The sequence below is a fragment of the Zonotrichia leucophrys genome, chromosome 3 (assembly GCF_028769735.1).
Source record: "Zonotrichia leucophrys gambelii isolate GWCS_2022_RI chromosome 3, RI_Zleu_2.0, whole genome shotgun sequence".
Classification (NCBI taxonomy): Eukaryota; Metazoa; Chordata; class Aves; order Passeriformes; family Passerellidae; genus Zonotrichia; species Zonotrichia leucophrys.
In genome coordinates this window covers 99,798,602-99,821,394 of record NC_088172.1, presented here as the reverse complement: position 1 = coordinate 99,821,394, position 22,793 = coordinate 99,798,602, and the positions used below count along the sequence as shown (strand labels likewise).

The 22,793-nt window shown below is 40.9% G+C and overlaps 1 protein-coding gene across 12 annotated transcripts in view; it reads left to right on the top strand.

The window, feature by feature from the left end:
- Positions 1-3,747: 3,747 nt before the first annotated feature.
- CDC42BPA (CDC42 binding protein kinase alpha) overlaps positions 3,748-22,793 on the top strand; it is a 183,774-nt gene continuing 164,728 nt past the window's right edge. For 4 of the 12 annotated variants that reach the window (XM_064709519.1, XM_064709512.1, XM_064709521.1 and 1 more), the window contains exons 1-2: positions 3,748-4,192; positions 4,919-5,143. In XM_064709519.1, coding sequence (XP_064565589.1) covers positions 4,948-5,143 — 196 coding nt within the window. In that variant the 5' untranslated portion in view covers positions 3,748-4,192; positions 4,919-4,947. The remainder of the gene's footprint in view (positions 4,193-4,918; positions 5,144-22,793) is intronic. The other 8 variants (XM_064709516.1, XM_064709517.1, XM_064709515.1 and 5 more) reach the window with 3 other exon arrangements.

The window sequence follows — 22,793 nt, the reverse complement described above, 5'->3', positions numbered from 1 at the left end:
TGGGATTAGCTAAATATTAAGCATCAATTTTGCCAGGTACCATTTAGTGCTTGTAGTTGGACTTTTCTGTAGACCTCACAGGAGAAATGGGTTTTGGCAAGGGAGTTAGAGAGGGAAAGAATTAGGGAAAGTAGATTTACAAGTCTTTAAAAACACTAAAGTGTGTTACTAAATGTATTATTATAGGTACTGAGACTAATTAAAGTTCTGCAACAGCCATCAGTTTCAGTGAAGAGATCTCTCTGTTCACTAGGATTAAGTTTGCTCCAGCAGCAAGATTTATGTGAAACTACAGTGAAACAGCTTTTAGAACAAGTGTTGGTCGATTCACACATGCTGGTCTTCAGTGTCCTCCTAGAGTGCAACCACTGTGTGCTCCATCTGCAGCTACCTGCATCTCTTCCAATAATCTAAATTATTACTACAGCTCAGGCAACAGCTGTAGGACCCCTTTTCAAACACTACCATCCCATGTGTATAAACTGGGTGCCAGCACTGTTTTTGCAGAATGCTACAAAATTTTGCTCAGGAGATGAAATGTTGTATCAATACAAAAAACATGTGTCTACAAAGCGAAGTTTTAGAGAACAGAAAAGCCTGGATGCAAAATTTTGCCAACACATAAATGCCATTCTTGAGGCATGTAGTAGATCTACCTGTCACAAGGTAGATCACATTATTCACCTGCTGAATGAAGTTTGAGGGGGGGGGGGTCTCTTGACTTTAGAAATGGTTTGCACACCAAAACCAGATATCTACAATACTTCACCAAAAAACCCCAAACCTTTGTCCCTGAAGAGAAAAGGCTATTTTCTCTATTATAGCAACAATATATTATAATATTATATTTTTCTCTATTAAACCAACAAATTGAAACACTCAACATATATGTTGTTAATATATAAAACTACATTGCTTCAACCGTATCCTCCTCCTTCCCCACTATTCCCTCTGCTGCTATCAGCTTGCTTAACTTACTGTAAGATATAAATTCCTGATTATCATTAGTTATGGTTGAGGTACTGTAAACATTTGTAAAGCTAAGCAATAAAATGAAAATATGATAGCAGTATTATTAAAACAAGAACAGGGTGAAACAAACACATGATAATTATGAAAGATACTGGGGTATGTTTGCACAACTTGGGTATATTTTTAGGACAGCATGTATGAGGGAAGAGGAATTTCTTCCTGTTACACTGAATTATTTTGTTGGCTTTCTAAATATTCTGGACTAAAGTCTTATAAGGCAGAGAAATGTTTTTCCATCCCACAGGTGTAGTGTGAGAATTACTCATCTGGTACATAGATAGCTCCCAGCAAATAAATGTGTCAGCAGTCATTGTTGGTATTACCTGTTCCTCACAGCTTCTGTGGCATGACAGCTGACTACAGCCCAGTGGGTGTATCACCAGTTGTTACGTGGATGCCTTTTTTTATTTCTGGACAGGCTATTAAACAAGGAGAGAACAAAAAAATCCTGGGTTTTGTGTTCAACTGTAGCTTATACGTGGTTTTACTTGCAGCCTCAGGCTGAGAACACTGAAAAAAACTGTCTTGATGTGGATATTGACAAGGGTTCAGTTTCAAAACCAGAAATATAGGGAAATTGACAGCCTTTGCTGGGTATCCATCCTTGTTTGCAAACACTTGGTCTGCAATTAAAACAAGGAAAGACTTTATAATTGGCTAGGGAAAACACAGTAACCTAAGTAAATAAGTGAAATATCCACACCCATCATATCTCTGGCACTGGTTCTTCAGTTCACTTCCCTGCCAATCGGTGCCAAAGTCCAAGGAGCTAACATCCCTTTAACTCTTAGTCTTCTCCATTTTCCCTCTGCAACCCTATTAATGGTTAATCTACGCTCGGGATGAACTTGGATGACGTGTCTCCAACCCCTATAGGAAGTGCTATCTGATCTGGGCCACCTACCCCTGCAATAGCAATTTATTTTTATTGCTGTCATCAGGCATCCCCCACCCCCAGCTTCAATCCCGATTTCCACAAGTTCAGCAGAGAGCCAGCAGGAAATGCCTTACTCTCACTGTGAAGCCGCCTGTGTGCCACAGCTTTGGAGCAGGCTCCTGCCAGAGGCACAGCTGTGACTGCAGCACCCCAGACACTGGCACAGGGCTCTTGTCATCCCTGTGACAAGATGGGTGTACCTCAGCACAGGAAGGAAACCCTTTCCTTGTTAGTTTAATCCTATCTTCTACCCATCACTTACAGTTGTAGTGGTTTCTGACACTTCTTAGAGGGTTTTTGCACAAAAAGCTTTCAGAATTAAGTTCTCTGCATGTTGTTTCTTCATTCGCCAAGTCTGCTCTGCCATTCTGCATGCACAGGGTGGGAGTCACTGCTCTCTCTAACTTTGCACCAGTGACTTTACATACAGCTGAGCGATTCTGAACAAACATACAAGACTTTAATCATGTTGTGTAGTACATTTTACTGGGTACATAACACTGTTGATGTTTTAGATCAGCTGGTAAAAAGGCCAGTTTAAAAAAAATAAGTGTTATATAGATGCTTAGTATGGCAAAACCCAACTGAGGGTCACCTGTTGGTTACTGAACTGAGGGAACAGATGCCTGAGCTTTTTCCTTCCCCTGAGCTCCAGAAGATGCAGGGCTTGGTGGGCTTCAGAAGAATGCTGAAGTTCACCCACAGCCAATGACCTTTGGGGGCTGTGGGGCCTTCCTTCCCTTTCACCTGGCTTCTGAGGAAGGACGAACTGAAGTGACAATGAGTTGTCTTAGAGATGACCTTCAATCCCCCGAGCACCACAGCGCATCCCTGGCACCCCTGGCCAGGAGATCTGTCGCGGTGTGCCGGTGGGCAGCTGCCATTTTCCGCCCCTCAGGCGGCCCTGCAAAGAGATCAACGCAAAATCCTCTGATGTGCTTCTGCGGCTGAGTCTATATCGCCTAAAAATACCCACGTTGATCAACAAGAATATCCTCCAGCTCTCTTAAGCGACATGGGCTTGAAATGCCCGCAAAAGGAGCTTGTTTCCCCGGCGTGTACGGTGGCGGCACGGCGGCCTGCTCGATGAGGGGAGGCCAGCGGGGACAGAACCGTCAAGAGCCGACGCATTTTCTGTCACGTTTTAAAGGCCTCGAAGAGTGAGGGAGCCGGAGTCCTTGCTCGCACCTGGAGCTCGGCAGATCCCTTTGGAAGAGCAAGCAGGCGCTCCTCCCCCTGCCCACCCTCCATAACCAGGCCGGGATTTTTAATCAAAAGCCTCATTGCCGGGGAGGCAGGAGCGGAACCGGGCCGGGCAACGGCGGCGACCGCTCCCCTCGGCTCGGGGCAAAGCCCGCAGGGATCCCCGGCCGGACGGGCGGGTCCGCCCGGGATATCCCAGCCCGGGCGGCCGCAGCCTGCGGGGAGCTGCGCTGCGGCCTCCCCGCTCCCGCCCTCTCTCCCTCCCGTATCCCTGGGTCCGCCCGTATCCCTGCATTCCCTGCTGCAGCAACAGCAGCAGCATCCCCTCCTCCCCTCAATCCCATCAGTAGCGGCGGCCCCGGGCTCGGCTCCCCGCGCTGCGGCGGCGCTCGGCGGCGGCTCCCCCCCGCCGCGGCCGCCATGTTGGGCTGCAGAGCGTTCGGCGGCGGCGGTTGCCGCGTGTGACCGCGGGAGGGAAGGAGGGAGGGAAGGAAGGAAGGAGGGAGGGAAGGAAGGAGGGAGCGGCGGGGGAGAGGAGGGCGCGGAAGCGGAGAGAGAGGGAGGGAGCGAGCCGGGGAGGGAGGGCGCCGCCGCTACCCCTCCCCGCCGCCCCGCGCACGCACACACACACACCCCGCACACGCACTGCCCGAGGATGCCCTTTGCCCGGGAGGGCGAAGCCGGGACACCATCGAGCTGCCCGGAGTGAAGCCACCGCCGCCGCCGCCGCCGTCGTCGGGGCCTCCCGGCCCGCAGCGTGCGGCCGGAGCGGAGACGCCGGCGCTTTTCCTCCGCCTCAGGACGCGCACCGGGTGGAGGAGGAGGAGGAGGGCGCCGTCTCCGCAGCAGCAGCAGCCGCCGCCGCAGCCATGGGAAGGATTTGACAGGGCTCGGAGCGCTTGTGCCGGTGTGTCGGGGCGCGCGTCCCGCCCGCCGCCCCTTGGCGCAGCGGAGGAGAAGGGGGCGACAATGAAGACTTTAGTTTTTTTGAATCACTGAAAAGCCTTAAAAGGAGACTCGGTAAGGAGGAGGAGGAGGAAGGGAAAGGCTGCCCGGGGCAGGACGTGGCTGCGCCCTGAGGAGGGGGGGCTGCGCCCCACCCCGCGGTGGCCGCGGAGGCGCTGCCGGGGCCGGGGGAGGCGGCGGGGGCGGCGGGGCTGCGCGGCCCCTCATCCCTCCCTGCCTGCCCGCCGGTGTGCGCCCTCGTTTCTGCTGCCTTTTGCTTATATAAATACGTAAATACATCTGTTTTTCCCTTCCCATCCGTCCTGGGAAGCGGAACCGGAGGGGCTCTTAGCCCGTGGTGCTGCGGCGGGGCTCCTCGCAGGATCGCGCTGCATGATCTGCATTGGGAATGAAGGAGAAGACCTTCTTAAATATATAACTGCGTGTGCCTATGCACGCACGGTGAAATCGGTGTCAGGCAGTCTCGGTTGAATTTGAGTGCAATTATTATTGTTAAAGCATCAGGAATGCTGTTTTTGCCCCACTTCTTACTAAGCCTATTAATTTTTTTTTTAGGATAACTATTTTCTTCTCTTAAATGTCATGAATACACAGATATCCACACGGTGTGTGTGTGTCTGAAACTCCAAGGTGTTGGTTAGTTTCAGGCTGGGAACCCCGAGGTGGGCTGGCAATTAAGGACCGTCACAGTTTGACACTTGTTAAAAATACTGTTGACTTCTTTTTAAACAACAAAACCCTCAAAAGTTTTTTTTTTTTTTTGTTGTTTTTCTGACAAAGTAATAATAATCATTAAAAAAGAAACCCCAATGCAAACTGAAACAACCATGTCTGGAGAAGTGCGTTTGAAGCAGTTGGAGCAGTTTATTTTGGATGGGCCAACACAGACTAATGGGCAATGCTTCAGTGTGGAAACCTTGCTGGATATACTCATCTGCCTTTATGATGAATGTAATAACTCCCCTCTGAGAAGAGAGAAGAACATCCTTGAGTATCTGGAGTGGGGTAAGTTTCAATGTGTTTATTTTGTGTACATCCGTCCATGTTCCTGTCTGCTTTGTATAATGTCTCTGTTATTTATGTGTGAGAGGGGATTGTTTATAACTCAGTGTTTTACTGGGAAGTGTTGTCAGTTTCACTGTATTTAAATGTGGTGGTGGTGCTAAAAAGAAATCTGTACTGGTTTTTTGTCTTTGAGGTATGCATGTAAAACATGCTTCTTGTTTTTTATTTTTCTTTTTTGACATGGATCAGACTTTTGTGTTCCTAGCATATTTGCTTGCCTTCAGGCCCAGCTGTTGAGTTTTGTGTCCTGAAGTTGCTGGGAATATGGAATGGTGAAGGATAAATTCTCTGATGCCTGCAAAAATATCAATGCACAATCCACTGATTTGCTTCTGCAGTTGAATCTATGCTGCTTTAAAATAAAACATGTTGATCAACAAGAAAATCCTTCAGCTTTCTGAAATGATAAGGGTTTGAAACATCTGTGAAGATGGAGAAGATGACATTCTCTTCTTTAATATAAAATTGTTGCTGACTTAAGTAGATTGTTTTTTCATCAGGAAAATCAAAGCTGAAAAGCAGAATGAAAATCTGTGTGTCCCTGGCAGGCTTTTCATTTTGTGGGAGATAGGGTATTAGCAGATTTTTAAAGGAAAGCAGGTGAATGATATTGTGCCAGTTCTTCTTAAGTTGTCACAGAACTGGTTGACTCTATTTTTTTCTTTTCTTTTTAATTCTCTTTCTTCCTCCTCCTAAACTTAGATGTAAACCAGAAGATGCAGTCTGACATAAGAACCTTGATGAGAATGGTTACTGTATCTGACCTTCAAACTTCAAAGTCATGCTGCACTTCTGTATTTGCATATAGAACCATTTGCCACATTTGCTTTGTAATAAATACATCAGCAGACTTTCTTTATTAAAAAAAAGCATATTTTTGAAACATGTAACAGGCATTTGATTAATTAGGTGGTTGAGCTCTTCAAAATGAAGTTGCTGAGAAAAGACATTGTTTTGATAACTGATCTAACAACTCGAGGCTGATATGTGTGTGTTTTATTTTCCTGCTCCTTTCTGTAGTCATACTGACATCTAAAGGACATCTGACTCAGTAATTAAGTTTCTTGTAGTGTTCATATTGCACTGGTTTTTGTTTTCTTATTATCTGCAGGAACAGGCTATAATTAATGCATTCTAGCTAAGGAGGAAATAGTAATTCAAAGTACTTCTGAAGAATCTTCCCTCTAAAACTGTCACTGGCATACAGAAGCTGTGAAACAGTGGGAAAATATGATGGCTCCAAGGGTATTTTTTTATGCAGGAACTTAGTGTAGTCTGCAGTGGATCCAGCCAGCTGATACCCTGTAAATAATAACAATAACAACCAAGTTAACCATATCTAGATGATCAGAGCAACAGTGTGTTTAGGACCCATTGTGTTGGGTGCTGGTGCATTCAGTGGTGGTTGTTTAATGGGCAAATGCATCATTGCAAGGCTCTGACAGTACCTGAAGATTTCTGTAATAAGCTTTCCCATCTGCTGATGGAAATAATACACTGTTTTGGAAAGGCTGCACTGGAATAAGGTTTCTTGCTGGCCTATTTTTCCTGCTATTTTTCCACTCTCATGCTCCAGCTGTGCCTTAGCAGGACTCTTAGGCTTCAGAGAAAAACCAGTTGCTCCCATTTCCAGGGCTGAGTTGCTGTGGTTCTCTGTGTGCTCCCAGCTCTGCTGCCCAGCCCTGGGAGCTTTCCAGGAGGGTTTGTGAGGTGACATGGAAGAGCCAGCAGTGGCTGGTACCTGCTGGTGGAAGTGTCTGTGTGAGTGATGTCTTTATTCTGCAAACACCTCCAGGGGTGTCTCCTCTGAGGGCCAGCCCTCCTAGTGAAGCTGGCACTCTCTGGCATTCCTTTTGGGATCAGGGAGTGGGCAAAATCAAGCTCTTAGAGAGGTTGGGTACCCTCCAGTGCTCTGGAGTTACTGAGGGTACCTGTGCTTTGATATAACCCTGACCTCTCCTATCTCTCTCCCCAGAAGGAGGAACAAGGCAAGTGGTTGATTAGAGAGAGGTTGTATGTGGTTTTAAAGTCAGAGATGTGCTGAGTAGTGGCAGAAGTGGAAGGCTGGCAGCCAGAAATCATGGACTCTGCCCGCACCTCTCTAAAGGACTCAGTGTTGAAGTGCTTTCAGCTCATTTTTTTTTAGCTCCTCTATTTGAACAGCAGGAAAAGTAGCACAGGTTTTACACCAGGGAGTTCAGAGAGCTGCTGTGTGTGAAGGGCTCTTGGATTTGAATGTACCATATAAAATAGCGTGTATTAATTTATTTTTTCCATTAGTGGAATAAAACTTGAGGCCTGGTGTATCTATTGGTGGATGTCAGTTGGATGCTGGCATTTTGTAGGTTTCTGCCAAATATCCACAGATTGGATGGATTATAATGGAGAGTGCAATGTGAATGTATTGGAACTGGTGAGGGAACTGGTATGAACTGGGAGCTGTGTGTATGTGTACAAAGTGCAGAGTACAAATTTACTCCTGAGAACTAATTGTCATCTTAAACTGCTTTTTTTAAAAATAAATTATTCTTTGTAGAAATAAATAAGGTTTATTTATAGTCTGTTGATTTTAAGAAAAGGCTCATAAACAGCTGTTCAGTGATCACAGACTCCTGTTGAGCAGCAAATCATTTTTTCTTGCTTTTCAGCAATGTAGTTTTGAGGTGTTAGTCTTTGGTTTTGTGGGGGGTTTGAGTTGAGGTTGCATTTGTGGATGTGTGTTTTTATACAGACTGTTCTGGGTCTGAGATGTTATCTGCTGTGTTTCATGTAAAATTGAACCACAATCTGACTTTTTTGGGGGAAAGGTTTAGGAGGTATTCTACCACGGAAAAGCTAATGTCTTAATGACAGCCATGTGACTGCTGCTATATTTAGGGGAACTAAGAAGCTTCATGTTCTAGTACTTAGATCTTTTAGGGCTACTTTATGAACTTGTAATCTAGAGCTATAACTTATTTAAAAAGTGAATCCATGTAAAAGAATTGAGATCTGGACTAATTGTTCATATTTTGGTATGATACTGCAAGTTTAACTCAGTAAGTGGAGAAAGTAAGGTCTCAACAGTGTGAAGTTGAGTTTTAAATTTTTGTAGAATTTCAGCCTTTTTTGTTGCTTGAAATGACATTAGACTGCTTAGAAGTCTCAGGTTAATTATTTTGTGGTTCAGAAGCTGCTTTACTTCTAAAACCCTTTGGCTTTAAGTGAAAACATAATTGCATTCCCTATTTTTATACAGTATTAGTTTTGTGAGTTGTTAATAAGATTATTTTGTTGTTTATATTGCATAGGTATCCTTTATGCTAACAGAGCCATGGAAAAAGCCAATAAATTTGTGTTCTGAGGGTTAAATCAGGGCACATTTTGAGATAACAGGAAGAAACTGGAACATTTAGATTTGGCTTGTTCTATGTATTTGATGCTAGTTTTCATTTTTATCTCTATTGATAGTTGTATTTGTGATTTAGAAAAGGGCTTGTCTAATTATAGCAACTGGAGCTTACCAGAAAAAGCTGTTGAGAATTCCAAGCACTTTGCTTTTTCTTTTCTACTTGTGTGTGAGTTGCCACGCTGACGCAAGAGTGTGAGGGAGGTAACGAAGGCTGATAAGGTGAACTTGAAAGAGAACTGTAGTGATAAAAAGAACCTTTTGGAGATGTTTTGGTTCTGGGAAAACCTTCTTTCCTTCCAATGGCTCCAGTTTGAATTGCTTTTAAAAAGAAACTAGGACAATGTTCTTTAGGATGCATTGGAAGAATAATAGAATAAACCTCAAAATGTGTGGTGATGAAAGTGAGGGAAGATGGAGGGCACCACCAATACCATGGTGAGGTCAGTGGCTTGATTAAATCTGTGCTCTTGTTGGGAAAATGTAAACTGTCCTCTAGTAAAATTTTTGTTTGATTGGCTTTGTTCAGTTTGTTGTTGTTCTTGTTTGGTTTGGGTTTTTTGTTTGTTTTTGTTTTTTTCCCACTGAAGAAGGCTTTGGAAGATGGATTAAATTGTTCTCATTTGGTCTCCAGTAGAACTGAAATGCATGGTGTTTATGCAGTGCTGATATGGTCATACACTAGGCTGTCATCATTGGTCTCATACTTCTGTTACTCAGTTGTGCAGCATCTGTTCTGGGTATTGGAGATGGTTTTATCACCATGCAAGCAATTTTTCAAGACAGAGTTGTGGAGAGGTGTGATGGTGTTCACAGGGGTCTTAGGATGAGGGAAGAGACGAGGATCTGACTCCATGTTTCAGAAGGCTGATTTATTATTTTATGATATATATTACATTTAAACTATACTAAAAGAACAGAAGAAAGGATTTCATCAGAAGGCCAGCTAAGAATAGAATAGCAAAGAAAGATAACAAAGGTTTGTGGCTCAGATTCTCTGTCCAACCCAGCTGGGCTGTGATTGGCCATTAATTACAAACCACCAACATGAGCCAATCAAAGATCCACCTGTTGCATTCCACAGCAGCAGATAATCAATGTTTACATTTTGTTCCTGAGGCCTCTCAGCTTCTCAGGAGGAAAAATCCTGAGGAAAGGAGTTTTCATAAAACATGTCTGCGACAGAGAGGTTGTCTGTGTTATCCTTCTGATGATCTCTCTAATGGTTTTTGTTTAAAAAAGATGGTAATCCCCTTTTTGAGCTAGGTTTGTTTTTACATATTAGTTACAAAAGAAAATAAAATCTTGTCTCTAGGCTTCTGCACCTTTTCTTTGTTATTTATCTCTTTATAGGTCCTGAACAAAATCACAGCTATTTTCAGCTATGAGTTGCTTATACTATTTTCAGCTATGAGTTGCTTATATTTTGTTTTTAAAACAGCTGTTAAAAAACAATAATTCATTTAGGTCCTATTCTTAGCAGACAGTAAAGGACTTAGCAAGCAACTTGTTCAAGTTTTGTTTTTTTTGGTTTTTTTTAAAGTAGACTTTGGTGCTCAGTACTTTGCAACCTTAATACTATCTAACACATTAGAAATACTTTTTTTTCCGTAATTACATTCTAAAAGTTATCAACTTCTTTTTAGTCTAGTCATAAAAATTGGAAAACCTCCTGGTCTGACATAAGCAAAACCAGTTATTCAGTTCTTTCTGGGAAAGGAGGAGCTTGTCAAGGCCACTTAGTGTGCTTTGGCATATCCCTAATTTTAAATGTGAGTTGTTTCATTGCTTGCAGCTGAGCCATGTGAACTGATGGGGCTCCATCAATGCAGGAGACATTGTGGCATTCTTGACACATAAATTTCTGACATTGTTTTCAATAATGCTTTACTGCTTATTTTATGTAATCTGTTGTTTCTGTTACACAGCTGCAGCCAGCAGTTAAATGCTTTTTATTGATTAGGGTGAAATAAGAAGTTTCTTCAGTGCTCTCAAATAGAAAACAACCTTCAAATCTCTGTTTCAGAATATTGTGTAAATATCTTTTATACAGATGCAGTTCTACACCAAATTACTTGAAAAAGAAGGAAGCAGTATTTGTAGGAAAATATGTAGAAGACTGGTTGCCCATGTAGGTTTTAGTGTTAGATAGCTCTGTGTTTAAGGTCTAAACCTTTTCAATTGTGATTTTTTTCCTCACATTTATTTTAGTTTTGATTCTTTCCTTGAACACAGTAAACTAATTACTGGGAAGCTTATCAGCAGTTGGGATGTGATCAAATGAGCTGTGAGACCATCCAGTTAATTGTACTTGATTTTTATTAGTTTCCAGTAGAGTGAGGCATTAATCCATCCTTACGTGTTTGTTTCTTTGCACATTTCCATTTCACCAAGTGTTTTTTTAATCAAGACCCTTAATTTTAAGTAGAAATAAGTTTAAAGAGTGTTCTTTTTTGGCTGTTTTTGTTCTGCTGGGCAGGGGAAGTTTGGAAGTACTCCAGGGCTGCTATTTTGGGGCATATTTGGGGTGTGTGTCTTCAGGTTGACTGACTTCTGTCAGTAATGTCCTGTTTGTTGCAAAGGAGCATGGCTTGCTTAGATAGAAAGCTAACTAATACTTTAGTTTCCAGGAATTTTAGAAATGCCTTTATTCTGTACAGAAATTCCTGGCATGCTTTGGGCTAATGGGGACAAATGGAGAAATACAATTATATGAGTTAGTCTGCTCAGTGGGCATTATAAACCTCATGACAGCACAATAAATTCCCTGTTACTAGAACATCTCATGTTTAAGGGTTAATCCAGTAGGGTTTTTTTATGGTATGATCATAACTGTAAAATGTATTGCTGAGGGTGTGTGTGAATTTTTAACCTCTGTGCAGGATTTGAGGCTGTGCATGTACCTGACTAAACTCCTTCCTTGTCTTTTGGCCCTTCTCTCCTGGATTTACTGATGTATTTTTTTTTATAACCTGCACCATATTATTATATCACAGTTGACTAAATTGTGGATATTGTGCTCCAAAAGCAATGAGCTTAATTGGTCCAATATGGTTCAATTCTTAGAATTCTCAGAATATATATATTCTTTTTTTTTACAAAGATGGGTAGAAGCTGCCTTTCTTTTTGAAGCTCTACCTTACACCCATAGATCAGTGTTTGAATCCTGAATAGCAGCAGCAAATAACAGTAATTTCACTACTGAGTCATACCTGTGGCTGGAAGACCAGTGTTGTTTTGAAATTTTCTTATGAATAAATTGCAAATACAGGATTTCGAGATACAAAGCAGGTGTAGGCTGCTATCCTGGAAATCGTTCTCACCATATTATTTTCTGAAAGTGAACTGTAATAAATTATCCTGGATGTGTCTTTGAAAAATATTAACCTATTCTTAGCATCTCTAATTGCTTTTATTCTGTAAAAAATTTACAGTCTCAATTTCTGCAGAAAACTTCCAGAAGCAATTAGATCCTGCTGCCAAGCTCTAAAACCTGAGTAAAAAACCTACAGTGGATAACTGAGGCAGGATTGAAAGAAAAGGCCAGTTTCTAGACTCTTTAAGTTTTATCTTTTGGCAAAGCGGGCATTCCTTCCATAAGCATTTGTACTTGTTTAATTTGATTTTCTTTTTCTGGCTGAACAACTGGAATATTTTGTTCTACTCTGGTCTAATTTACCTCAACACGTTATTTTTCTAAAATCCTCATTAAGCTTGGGAATGCCTCTAATGTGGACCAAAATCTTTAAAAAATGCAAGTGATTTAGGTCAGTCATGTGCAATCTTTTGTTAACGACAAGATTTTTATTTCAAATAGTTTAAACATGACATTAGGCTTAATAAGAACTGCAAAAACCTTCTATTGAGACAGGTCAGTTTGCTTTATTTCTAGTAATACAGCCTAATTAGGTTTACTAGCGGTCACCATGGATAAAATCCACATGAGGTATATCCAGACTCCTTTGACTTTGTGTTCCATAATTCTTCCTTATCCATATCCAGACTTCCAGTTTGATTTAAATTAGTTTTGTTACACAATATTGCAGATTTCTTATATTCTTAGGGATCAGCTTCCTAGTGCACCTTCTCTTGGCAACTTTCTTGTCACAGGGGCCTTGTAGATGTTATGAACTGTGGTATTTTTCTGTGCCATTTTGAGGGGAAAAGATATATTTTGTTCAGCAATTTAGTGGAAATGTACAGTAATTTTTTGTAGAAATAAAAAGGGCGTTTAGTGTGCCATTCTAAGTGGGAGAGGAAAAAGCATTTGAGGATGTTAATAAAAATAATTACATTTACTTGAAATGTTGTGGGGTTAGAACAGCAATGCTTTGTTGGTCTTTGGTTTCATTTCCTTTCAGTCTCAGAGTTCGAGGGCTCACCGTTCTCCATTTCTGACTCCTTCCTCCTTTCCTTTCTCTGAGATTTCCATGGGCAGTGTTATTCCAAAGCAGTTTACCTTCTCAACTGAGGCCTCGTGCATTTCCTCCTTGTTTCCATTCTGTTGCTTTTCATCCCTTCTAAATCTGAGGTTTTGTTTCTAATGTGGTGTGGATATCCATGTGTCAGTCTGATCTTCCCATGGCCAGAATCTTGGTTTCTGGATTTGGGTTGGTATTTTTTCTTTGTTTTTTCCCTAGTCATACCCAAGATTTCATTTTTTTCTTGGCCAAATTCATAATATAGAGAATGGTAGCAAAAAGTGAACAAATACACACAGGGCTTACCCACAGGTGCATCTATGCAGTGTTTTCCCATAAACACCCTGTACATTTCTTAGTAGATCAATTGATTTACTATCATTAATCATTTTGCCTTGTTAGCTTTTGTAGAACTGGAGCCTTGGGCTGTTTGTTCTGGCTGTGAGTAAGAACTTGGGATCTGTTTTAATCCTGTAGTCTGAAAAGGATGAAACTTAAGTGGGAGTATAGCTTTATCATTTTAATACCTGAAACTAAAATAAAGAAGTGATAGGAAGCGTTGCAATTACTTTTGTCTGCCCTGTGATTTAAGAAAATGTCATTTGTGCTGTGGGGACACTACAGTCCCAAGGTATTTCCTGTTGGTGCTCATTAAAGTTCTTTCACCTTTACCACGCTGCCTTTTGTCAATAAAGCCCGGTGTTGTCTGACTGTTTTGCAGGACACATAGTAACAAGAGGAGGAGGAGGAGGAAATAGAAGTCACATTTTGATTGCAGCTCACTGGTTTTATCTTGGGTGGGGGCTGACTCAAAGGTGTCCTAAGGCTGGCTAAATCCACTGAACTTTGTTTTGCTGGGGCTTGTGTGGGCTGAGGGGCACAATCCAGTTAACAAGCAAGCTGCAAGAGCACGTTGAAATCTGTCAGTGTGGTTCTGTGAATTTCTGGAAGTGTTTTTATAAAAGAAAGAGGCTAGGATTGTGACAGCCCAGGCTTGTGTGGCTCCACCTATTACACCTCCTGGTTGCCTCTCAGATTCCCTCTAACATACAAGGGAGCTACAGTTTTGAAACAAATTTTGAGGCTACCAGCTTCTTCTGGTACCTATTTGGTGTAGAAATTCAGTGAGCCTCATTTTTTTTCTGTAACAGTTTCCAAAACTTTTCTTCTTGCAATGAGAAGGTCTTTAACCGTTATAGTAGGAGTCCTAGTAAAATCTATGTATTGTATAAGTGGCCTTGCCCCAGTCCTAGTTGTTCTAAATGGGCTGCAGCTGTGATGTCCTTAATTGGGCAGCAGCTGTGGCTAATGAAGATAACGGGGATAAAAGGGAGGAGCTCTGAGGAAGAAGCAGGAACAACACTGCTGGGAAGAGCTGCTTGTGAGAAAACCACCTTCTGGAACTCTAGAAATTGTGTAACAGTAATATGATAACAACAAACCACGAAGAGGGATCTTCAAAATAACTGTCTGATTTTGGTGATGGTAGTTCCTTGCAAAAAGCAAGTGTTGGTCTTGTGTGTTCTGTGATATTTGGCATGGTATCACTCAGTGTCTTGACACTGTTTTCGTTGTATACTTTGTAACTGAAAGACAAGGATTCTTATGTTAACACACTTGGAATAGTTTCCTTCCATTTCCCCCAACATCTAGAAAACACATGATGTACTATTTTGTGATTATTTTAAAAAGATCCTTTTTATAATTTTGATAGGGACTGACACAAAAGAGACTTGTTTTCTCACTGAACTGTTAGAGGAAATTATAGAAGCTGCTTCCTATGCAAACAGAGATTTGCAGAGCAGACCATTATCATTTTGCTGTAGTGTCACTCCACCTCCAGTATTGACTATTTTCACCTTCACAGCTAGCAGCCACTTCTGGGTAACAAAATATGTACTTCTAAATTTCTGTATCTTTATAGAAGTCATAATTTAATTTTTGAAGTTAAATTATTCAAGTGGGTTTTTCTGGATATAAGCAGGCTGGCTAAGAATATGTACTGTCTATGCCCTTATATGTTACTGGTTTTTCTGAAAATAAGGGATGACTTAATATCTCCATTGCTGATAACCCACAAACTGAAAATGCAAACACTATTTAGAGATAAGGTTACCAACAGAAAATGGGATACAATGTGTATTACCACAGCTAATGTGAATTTTTTCATTAACTTGTTATTTTTTGGTTAATTTTATCCTTGAGTAACAGTGACTTTGGAGAAGGTGATCTGGTAACCAGTTGCTTTTGGTGGTGCAGCTTCCTAGGTACTTCAGTGAGTATTTGTGCAGTTACCCTGCTGAGTATATGCTGCAGGAGCTCATGGTGATGCCTGAAGTCTCTTCCTGGCTGATTTGGCAGAGATGTCATCTGATCTTATCAGCAGTAGCCTACTGCTTAAACTTTCTGGGGGAGGAAAAAGTGTGCAGCCAGAGCAAGGAGCTGATGATTTCTTGTCTTGCTCTTCTAGTCTTGAATATTTTACATTCTTGTTCTCCAAAGCTAAGATCATTTAATGGAAATTGTATTGCTTACCGACAATATTACATTCACTTTGTGGTCCTTGGCACTACCAATAGGAGGGACCCTCATCCAGTAAAATCTTGATATTAATACTTCAAGATTTGCTTTAATTTCAACATTAAGTTTCCTTGATAAGGAAACAAACCTCTCTAAAGAGTTCTTCCTTTGTCTTGGTCATGTAGTTCATGTTGTCAGTAAATGTATTTAACCATGTGTATGATCATAGTTATAATTACAAAAGTTTCCACCTCATATGCTGCTGGCCATTGATTTGTTCTAAAGCCTCAGTGCATTCAGCTCTTAACCAGGCTGAATTTGTGACACTAAAATCTTTTGTTCACATCAAAGTGTCTTATGATTATTCACAACTTGAACAGTTTTATTCCATGTGACCTTGTGGTTTTCTTCCCTCCATCTACCTTAATGAGGAAATAGAATGTTTATTGATAATTCTTACTGATGACAGGTCATGATCAGCAAAATGAAATTTTATACCTTAAAACCTACGTATTAAGAATATATAATTCTGCCCGTAAAAGGAAGTTTCTTGTCTTGTTTCTTTCACTTTAGAAAGAGTTTCTATCTTTTAGAGATTTCCTTTTTTTTTTTCCCCTTTCCAGTTTAAGGAAACAATTTTCTCTCACACATCACGGTCAGATGAGGTTGGATCAAATTAGTTCACATGTTTGGGGGAAGTATTTTCATGAGCAGTTTTGATGTTATCCCACTGATTGTTATAGCAGTAAAGAAAACTTTGACTGCTAGATTTGCATGGCACTTCTGCCAACATTAGGCTATCATTGTTCCTGCTCTTAGTTTAGATTTTCAGTTTCTTTCTGACACACCTTCTCCAGCTCTGTGTTCCCTGCCATGTGAAGTCTTAGAGTGACAGGGTGCAAAGGTCACTGCTAGCATGGTTCCAGCACCAGGGGTACAAATCCATTTCCAATGGGAAGCGTCAGGAAATTTACAGGAGCTGGAAGATGGTAAATTAAGTAATTTTGGCAAAGCTGCAAGGATTGCTTCTTGGTATGCTGATAATTGTTTTTAATAACACAACCCTGCACCACCCACACCCTCCTAAAAGCTTGTGTCAGAATTTTCATTGCCTTCAGGAGAAGCAGGGTCAAAATGCACGTTTGAATTAAGCATTATAACTTAGCACAGGGGCTTGGGGTCTTGTTGTGTGTTTATAAAACACAGTGCAGAGGAGATGCACTGGTACTTCTGATGTCCCCTCTCAGAGTATTCCCATCAGACAGGAATATTTGAAGTCTATAAATGTGCTGCTTGGTGACATTTTCAGACTCTCAATTTAAGCATAAGCCTTGACAAATAAGCCCAGATTCTTTTCTCTCTCTCTTTGCCTTAGTGTCTATCTCATACCATATTTTTCTGTGCCAGGCACTTATAAGACCTAGAGGTGCTATTTTCCCTGCTACTTTTTTCTTTTTGAGAGAAAGGCAGCCTCTCCACTGAAAGGCCATTTCCCAGGTGATGTGTCAAGATCTGAGAAAGCTGAGACATCTGAATGGGAATGGATTCATCACATGGGAGGCATTGACTTTAATAGCTGTGAGCCAAAATTGTCATGTCTGTCTGATAGGAAGAAAAAGGCATTTCTAAGCCTAATTCTGCTCTCAGTTAATGGAGATAAGCATGATGTTAATTCACTGGTGCCCTCATGGTACTAAAGCAGTTCATATTTGCTGCTGAGCTTCTAAAGAAAGCCAAACTATTTGAGGCCATTAACTGGTTAAATATTTAAAATTATGCTTCAATTACTGTAGCTTTTTCTAGATGTCAAGAGAGAATATTTTCATTATTTTGCTTCACTTTTTTATAGTACGATTTTAAAATGTGTGTATATTTCCTGGTTGTGAGGCTTGTAAATATACTTTTTTTTCCTTTCAGTTACTTTCCTGGTGAGAAAATAATTCACAGTAATATTGGGTACTTGCATAAATTGCCTTGAAAACCTGTATGAGAAGAGTATGTGGTCATTAACATATGAAATATCTCTGCAAAGAAATGGAGGCACAGCTGTGATTTGTGGAGGCGATTTAAAAATTCAGTGGAAAAGCAGTTTCTAGGATCCAGGTTTATGTTTGTGTTCCTTCCAATTTAATTTGTGTTTCTTCAAAGTTTTTTGAAATGTTTGTTGTGGAAATTCCTGAAGGTGTGGGTGGCTTGTAACTTCTGTGTGTTTAAGGGCTTTATTTATTTGCTTAAACTTCCAGCACACTGTTTGGGTACCCTTTCTAATCTTATTTCTGTGATCTTGTTGCTGTGATGTCCTCTTTCCTCCCTCTCCTGTGCCTTCAGCATTGTACAGCTTGAAGCAGCAGCAATTGTTCTATTTCTCAGAAGGGAAGTGCTCTTTGCTGCAGTGGTCAGGTGGATGCTTGCCAGAATTGTTTTGAGCAACTGTTTATGTGTGCTGAACTTGGACCTCCATAAAAATTAATCTTCTTGTAACTCATATGGTAGTTTGTTTGTACCTCACCTTTTCAAAATCTTTCTTGCAGATGATGATATGCATGTGATGTGCTCATGGTAGGCGTGCCACTGGCATTTCAGAGCAGTTTTCCTGGAGTGTCTTAGTGCCTTACAGAAATTGAAATGCATACATTTAAATCTTGTCTCATATTTCCTGTTTATGGCATAGGTTTGCAGTGTCTCCTGTTGTGTGTTAGGGTTTAGCTTGAGTGGACTTTGAGGAATACTGATGGTTGTGGTGTGGGAGCAAGTAACTGTCAGGATGCAAAATTCAGGTCATTGCTGCTCTGGAAACTTAACCCATAAAATTTAGTATGCTTTCAGGAAGTCAAATATTATGTCAACAGAGATAGCCAGAAACTCTTTGATTATTATCTCCAACTAATGCTAGGAATTACCTCCTGGAAAGCTGTATCTGCATAGGTATTGCTCAGAAAAGTTCTAATTGAAGGTTGTGGGAAGTTCTCTTAAAACCTTGTACTTAATCACCAATTAAGGTGACAAATACAGTATTGGTAGGCAGTTTCATAATACTGTCACTTCTGTGGATCAGGAAATTCCCTCTTCCTACCCATCCTTTTTCTCTGCCTGGTGCTTCTGAGTATCTGCTTCCTGCCTGTTTCCAGTGGCACTCTGAACTGCCCTGTCAGGAACTGATTTTAGAGCAAGTGTGCTAAGTAAAAGTCACCTTTCCATTAAGAATGGATACTCTGCATTTTTCAGTAACTTTGTTTTGGTGTTTACTGCTTAAGAACTTGTGAGCACATTCTGTAGGGTGCCCAGAAGTTGGTTAGTAGTCAGTCTGTTTTTACAGCAACTTAGTCATGACATACCAGAGGAATGTGGAATTTTTCTTTTTTCTATAGTACTGCAAAAGAAAAATTCAAGAAAACTATTCATGAGCTATTACTTTGCAGATACACTGTGCCTTGGTAATAGTTGCTAATTTATAGTACCTAATGCTTTGCATCAGAAGTTATTTATGGGGCAGTTTGTTTAATAAGGATATTTCTGAGTGATTTTGCTGCCTCATTATAACTTGCATTTACTTTGTGTTTCGTTTGAGCAGAAACATTTTGTACAAATTGCTGTCATCTGTCTTTTCACCCTGCTAGGTTCAGATGGCAAAAGTTCTTGAAGTGTCCCAAGGTAGCTATTTATGATATACCAGGAATAGTGGAATTGGAGTTGGCATTGAGTCTGTCAGAGTTCTTCAGAGAAAGTATGGCAGGGGTTGGAGTTTGCCCTCCATGGCCTTCTGCCACAGCCAGCTCTTGTGCATACTTTTGGATGAGGGGAAGGAATAACTATTTCTCTGCCCTGCTGTTGCACATTTAATATTCCTGAAATGACAGTGGTTTAGGGTTCTTATTCTTGATATGGCACAGCAGGACTTTAGAAACCTGCCTGGTTTCTTTTACAGGTGTGGAAGGTCACCAATGAATTGGTGCTCTGACGTGGTAGGATTACTAAAATGAGTTTGTTTTCTTACTAGTCTGTGGGCAGTGGAACTTGGGGTTTTAGTCCAGTCTTGGCTTCATTAGCCCATGAATAGAAGAGAGTAACTTTTAATGAAATCATTGATTGTTTAAAGGGAACTGTCTTGAACAAAATTGTTAACAAGATATTTGACTTCAGCCTGACCACATGACATCTGAAATAATGGGCAGGCATTCACACCTGTATAAAATCATAGAACAGTAGTGGGTTTTCAGATTTGTTTTGTTTATTTGTGTGGAACAGTGGCATCTGAATGAAGTGCAAGCTAGTACAGAACCAGATCCTGCATCAGTATTTGTTCTGGAAAGCTGCAATAGCTCATTTGTGGTTTTCCTGCTTGTAAATAATGTAGTTAGCCCACCTCCTGCTGAATGTTTTTATTCATTATGTGATTCTGCTGATGAATGTCTCTGCTGCTCTGAACTATATTAAGGAAGAACACAGAGCAAGTTACTTGGTGATTTCTTGAGTTAAATCCCAAACTGCTAAGAAGAATTTAATGTTCTCCTGGAGGTTCTTGAGTATTTTCCCCCCTTTTTTCTCAATTCCATGTGACAGAGGGAGCTTTATTTTATGTAGGTTAGTGTAGTAAGTCACTTCCATTTTGTGAGCTCAGTACTGTAGTAGGTGAGCTGCAGATTAAATGGAGAGTAATTCCTTTACTCATCCCTTGGAATGTTTTTCCCTTCTTGCTTGTGCCTTTAACTGGTGACTGTGACTGAATGGCCACACACAAAAATCTCCAAGACTTGGTTAGCAGAGTCAACATCTTTGTTTTAAGGTACTTTTCTGCACCAAGCATGATGATGATTTTCCTGTGGGTTGGTTTAATTCCTCAAAAATGTTACTGCAGATGATTGCACTAGAGAAGAAGAGGCTTGCTCCTTTCTTGCAATTTCATTAACTGCATAGGGTATGTAATTTTGGAACTTATTAGCTGAGAGGAGTAGTTACGATTCAAAACTTGAAGTAATGCACTGTTATTTGTTCTAAATGTTGCTTACAGTGTTGGGAGAAAGATAAACACAAGAAAAGCCTACGTGATTACTTTTCTTTCCTTTTTCTTTCAAGCCTTGTAGCTTCAGGAGGGAAACTTTACCACGAAGAGAGCTGTTGCTGTGTTGTCATTGCAGTGGTTCCATGGAGCACTGACCTTCTGGTCGTGTTGAGGGCACTGGCCTCTGCTTAGCTCCTGCACAGTCACAGAACAAATAAATGGTGCTTCAGAGCTGCCTTCCCATGTTTGCTGAGAGTTCTGACTCATCCTTAAAACTTAGCATTTTGTCCTGAACTAACCATGAACCCTAAAGCCTCAGCTCCCTTGAGATATGTATCTTGCTTTTGAGTGGTTTCAACTTGATAATAGGACAGGTAGAACCAAATCCTGTTTATCTAATTCTCAGAATTATTCCAGGTCTGTTGTGCATTCAGTATGAGTTGAGCAGTGTACAGGGATTATCTGTGAGCTGTTTAGCCTGGGATACTGTTTCTCCTGAATTTGAAGAGTTTGTGCCATACATGCAAGTGTCTCCACTGCCCAGAGAATGTCTTGATTTCCAGCATCTCTGCTAAGATCAGAAGCCAGTCCTACTGGTCATTTGGTAATGCAAGACCTAAGTAATGACTGTGTTCTGCTTTCATATTTTGTATCTGCTGAGGTTTCCAATCCTTCCACACTCATTGGATGTTGAGTGTTTTTTGTGCTATTTCAGTGATAAAGATTTATGGCGCAGCTCCACAGTTTGACATCTGCACGCCTGCAGGGAGTGAACTGATTGTTGGGTGAAGTATGTCTGCAGCAAAAGTGACTTAAGAAGTGAAGAAGATGTATTGTGTAACTGTACCTTGTTGAGTGGACAGGAGATTTTTATTTATCTCTTTCCCAGAAGTACAACACCAGATTTTAATGGTGTAAGAACGTAGCAAGGAATGTCAGTGTTGGTGTTATGAAGAAATTTACATGATGCTCTTTGTGTGTCTATAAAGTAATTTGGCTGCGTAATACTTGAGCCAATTCTGGGTTTACTTGAAAACTCAGAGAATTCCTCCTAGTCTGAAACAAAGGATATGTGAGTGTCATTTATAGTTTTACCCAAAATAGCTGTAGCTGAATGATGGTGGTTTTCCCTGCCTGTTTTCCCCCTGTGACCTGTTTTGCATATCCCATAGGACAGTAGGGCTTTGGAAACTAATTCATATTTTGTTGGGGACTAAGCTGTCAAAGTAAGCAGTTACTTAGTGGATGAATTTGTGGTTTGCTGGAAAGGAAAATGTTTGGGTTTTTTTTACAAGGGAATTGAATGATGCTATGGAGAATTTTGTTCTCTTGCTGGCTGCTATAGAGGTTTTTTTTTTCATATAACGCTGGTTATTAACCACATATTTTGTATGTAACCAGTATTGTGCATTCATCACCATACGGATCAGTTAGTTGACTTCCTGTGGTTTGATATGAAGAGATACTGAGAACTCTCAGCTGTCACTGAAGTCTGATGGATCTCTGTTTTAAACTCTAAAGCTCTATATAGTGCTATGGCTCTATTAAGTTCATATATGGATTTCTAAAATTACCAGCTAAGATTGGATGTCTTACTTTTCCCTTAAGTTATCAGGTGCCAGTTCCTGTTCTTGCACAGCCATAAGATCACTGCTTTTCAAGGGTTGTTTTGAAAGGCAGTGTATTTAGGATCTTGCCACAGAATCCATTTAACAGGTTTTGTGAGAATTCATAAGTCTTGTTGCACAATGGAGTAGATGTACTATTTTCAGGAACCACCTGAATCTATCTTATCTGCATACTGGAAGAGTTGCAGACTCATCATTTGTCTGTGCCCTCCAGTTTGTCACCAGCCCAAACTGAAATCTCCTTCAGCATTCATGTCTTAGCCCATTCTTGTTGTTTTGGGTTTTTTTTCTTTGACACATCTTTGTCCAGTGCCGGTTTCATTCCAATGAATTGTCTTTTGGTTCCCTTTTTAACAGAATGTTCTGTTAACTCCACATTACACAGCATGTATATTTACTTCATTTATTGTTGCAGCTGCAATTCATCTGAACATAGCTGATGCTGTTTTGGAAGGCAACTTGTGTTTTGGAAGAGATGAGTAGAATTTTTCTGAATTAAAATGAGGTGTGATGGAGCTACTGGTAGATGTGGAAAGGGAAAAATCTTTATAAAAGAAGTGGTGACAAGTTGCATTTGGCTTCGTCTCAGTGTCACTATGGTTTGTAGAAAGCGAAGGAGGGAGCGTGCTGTGCT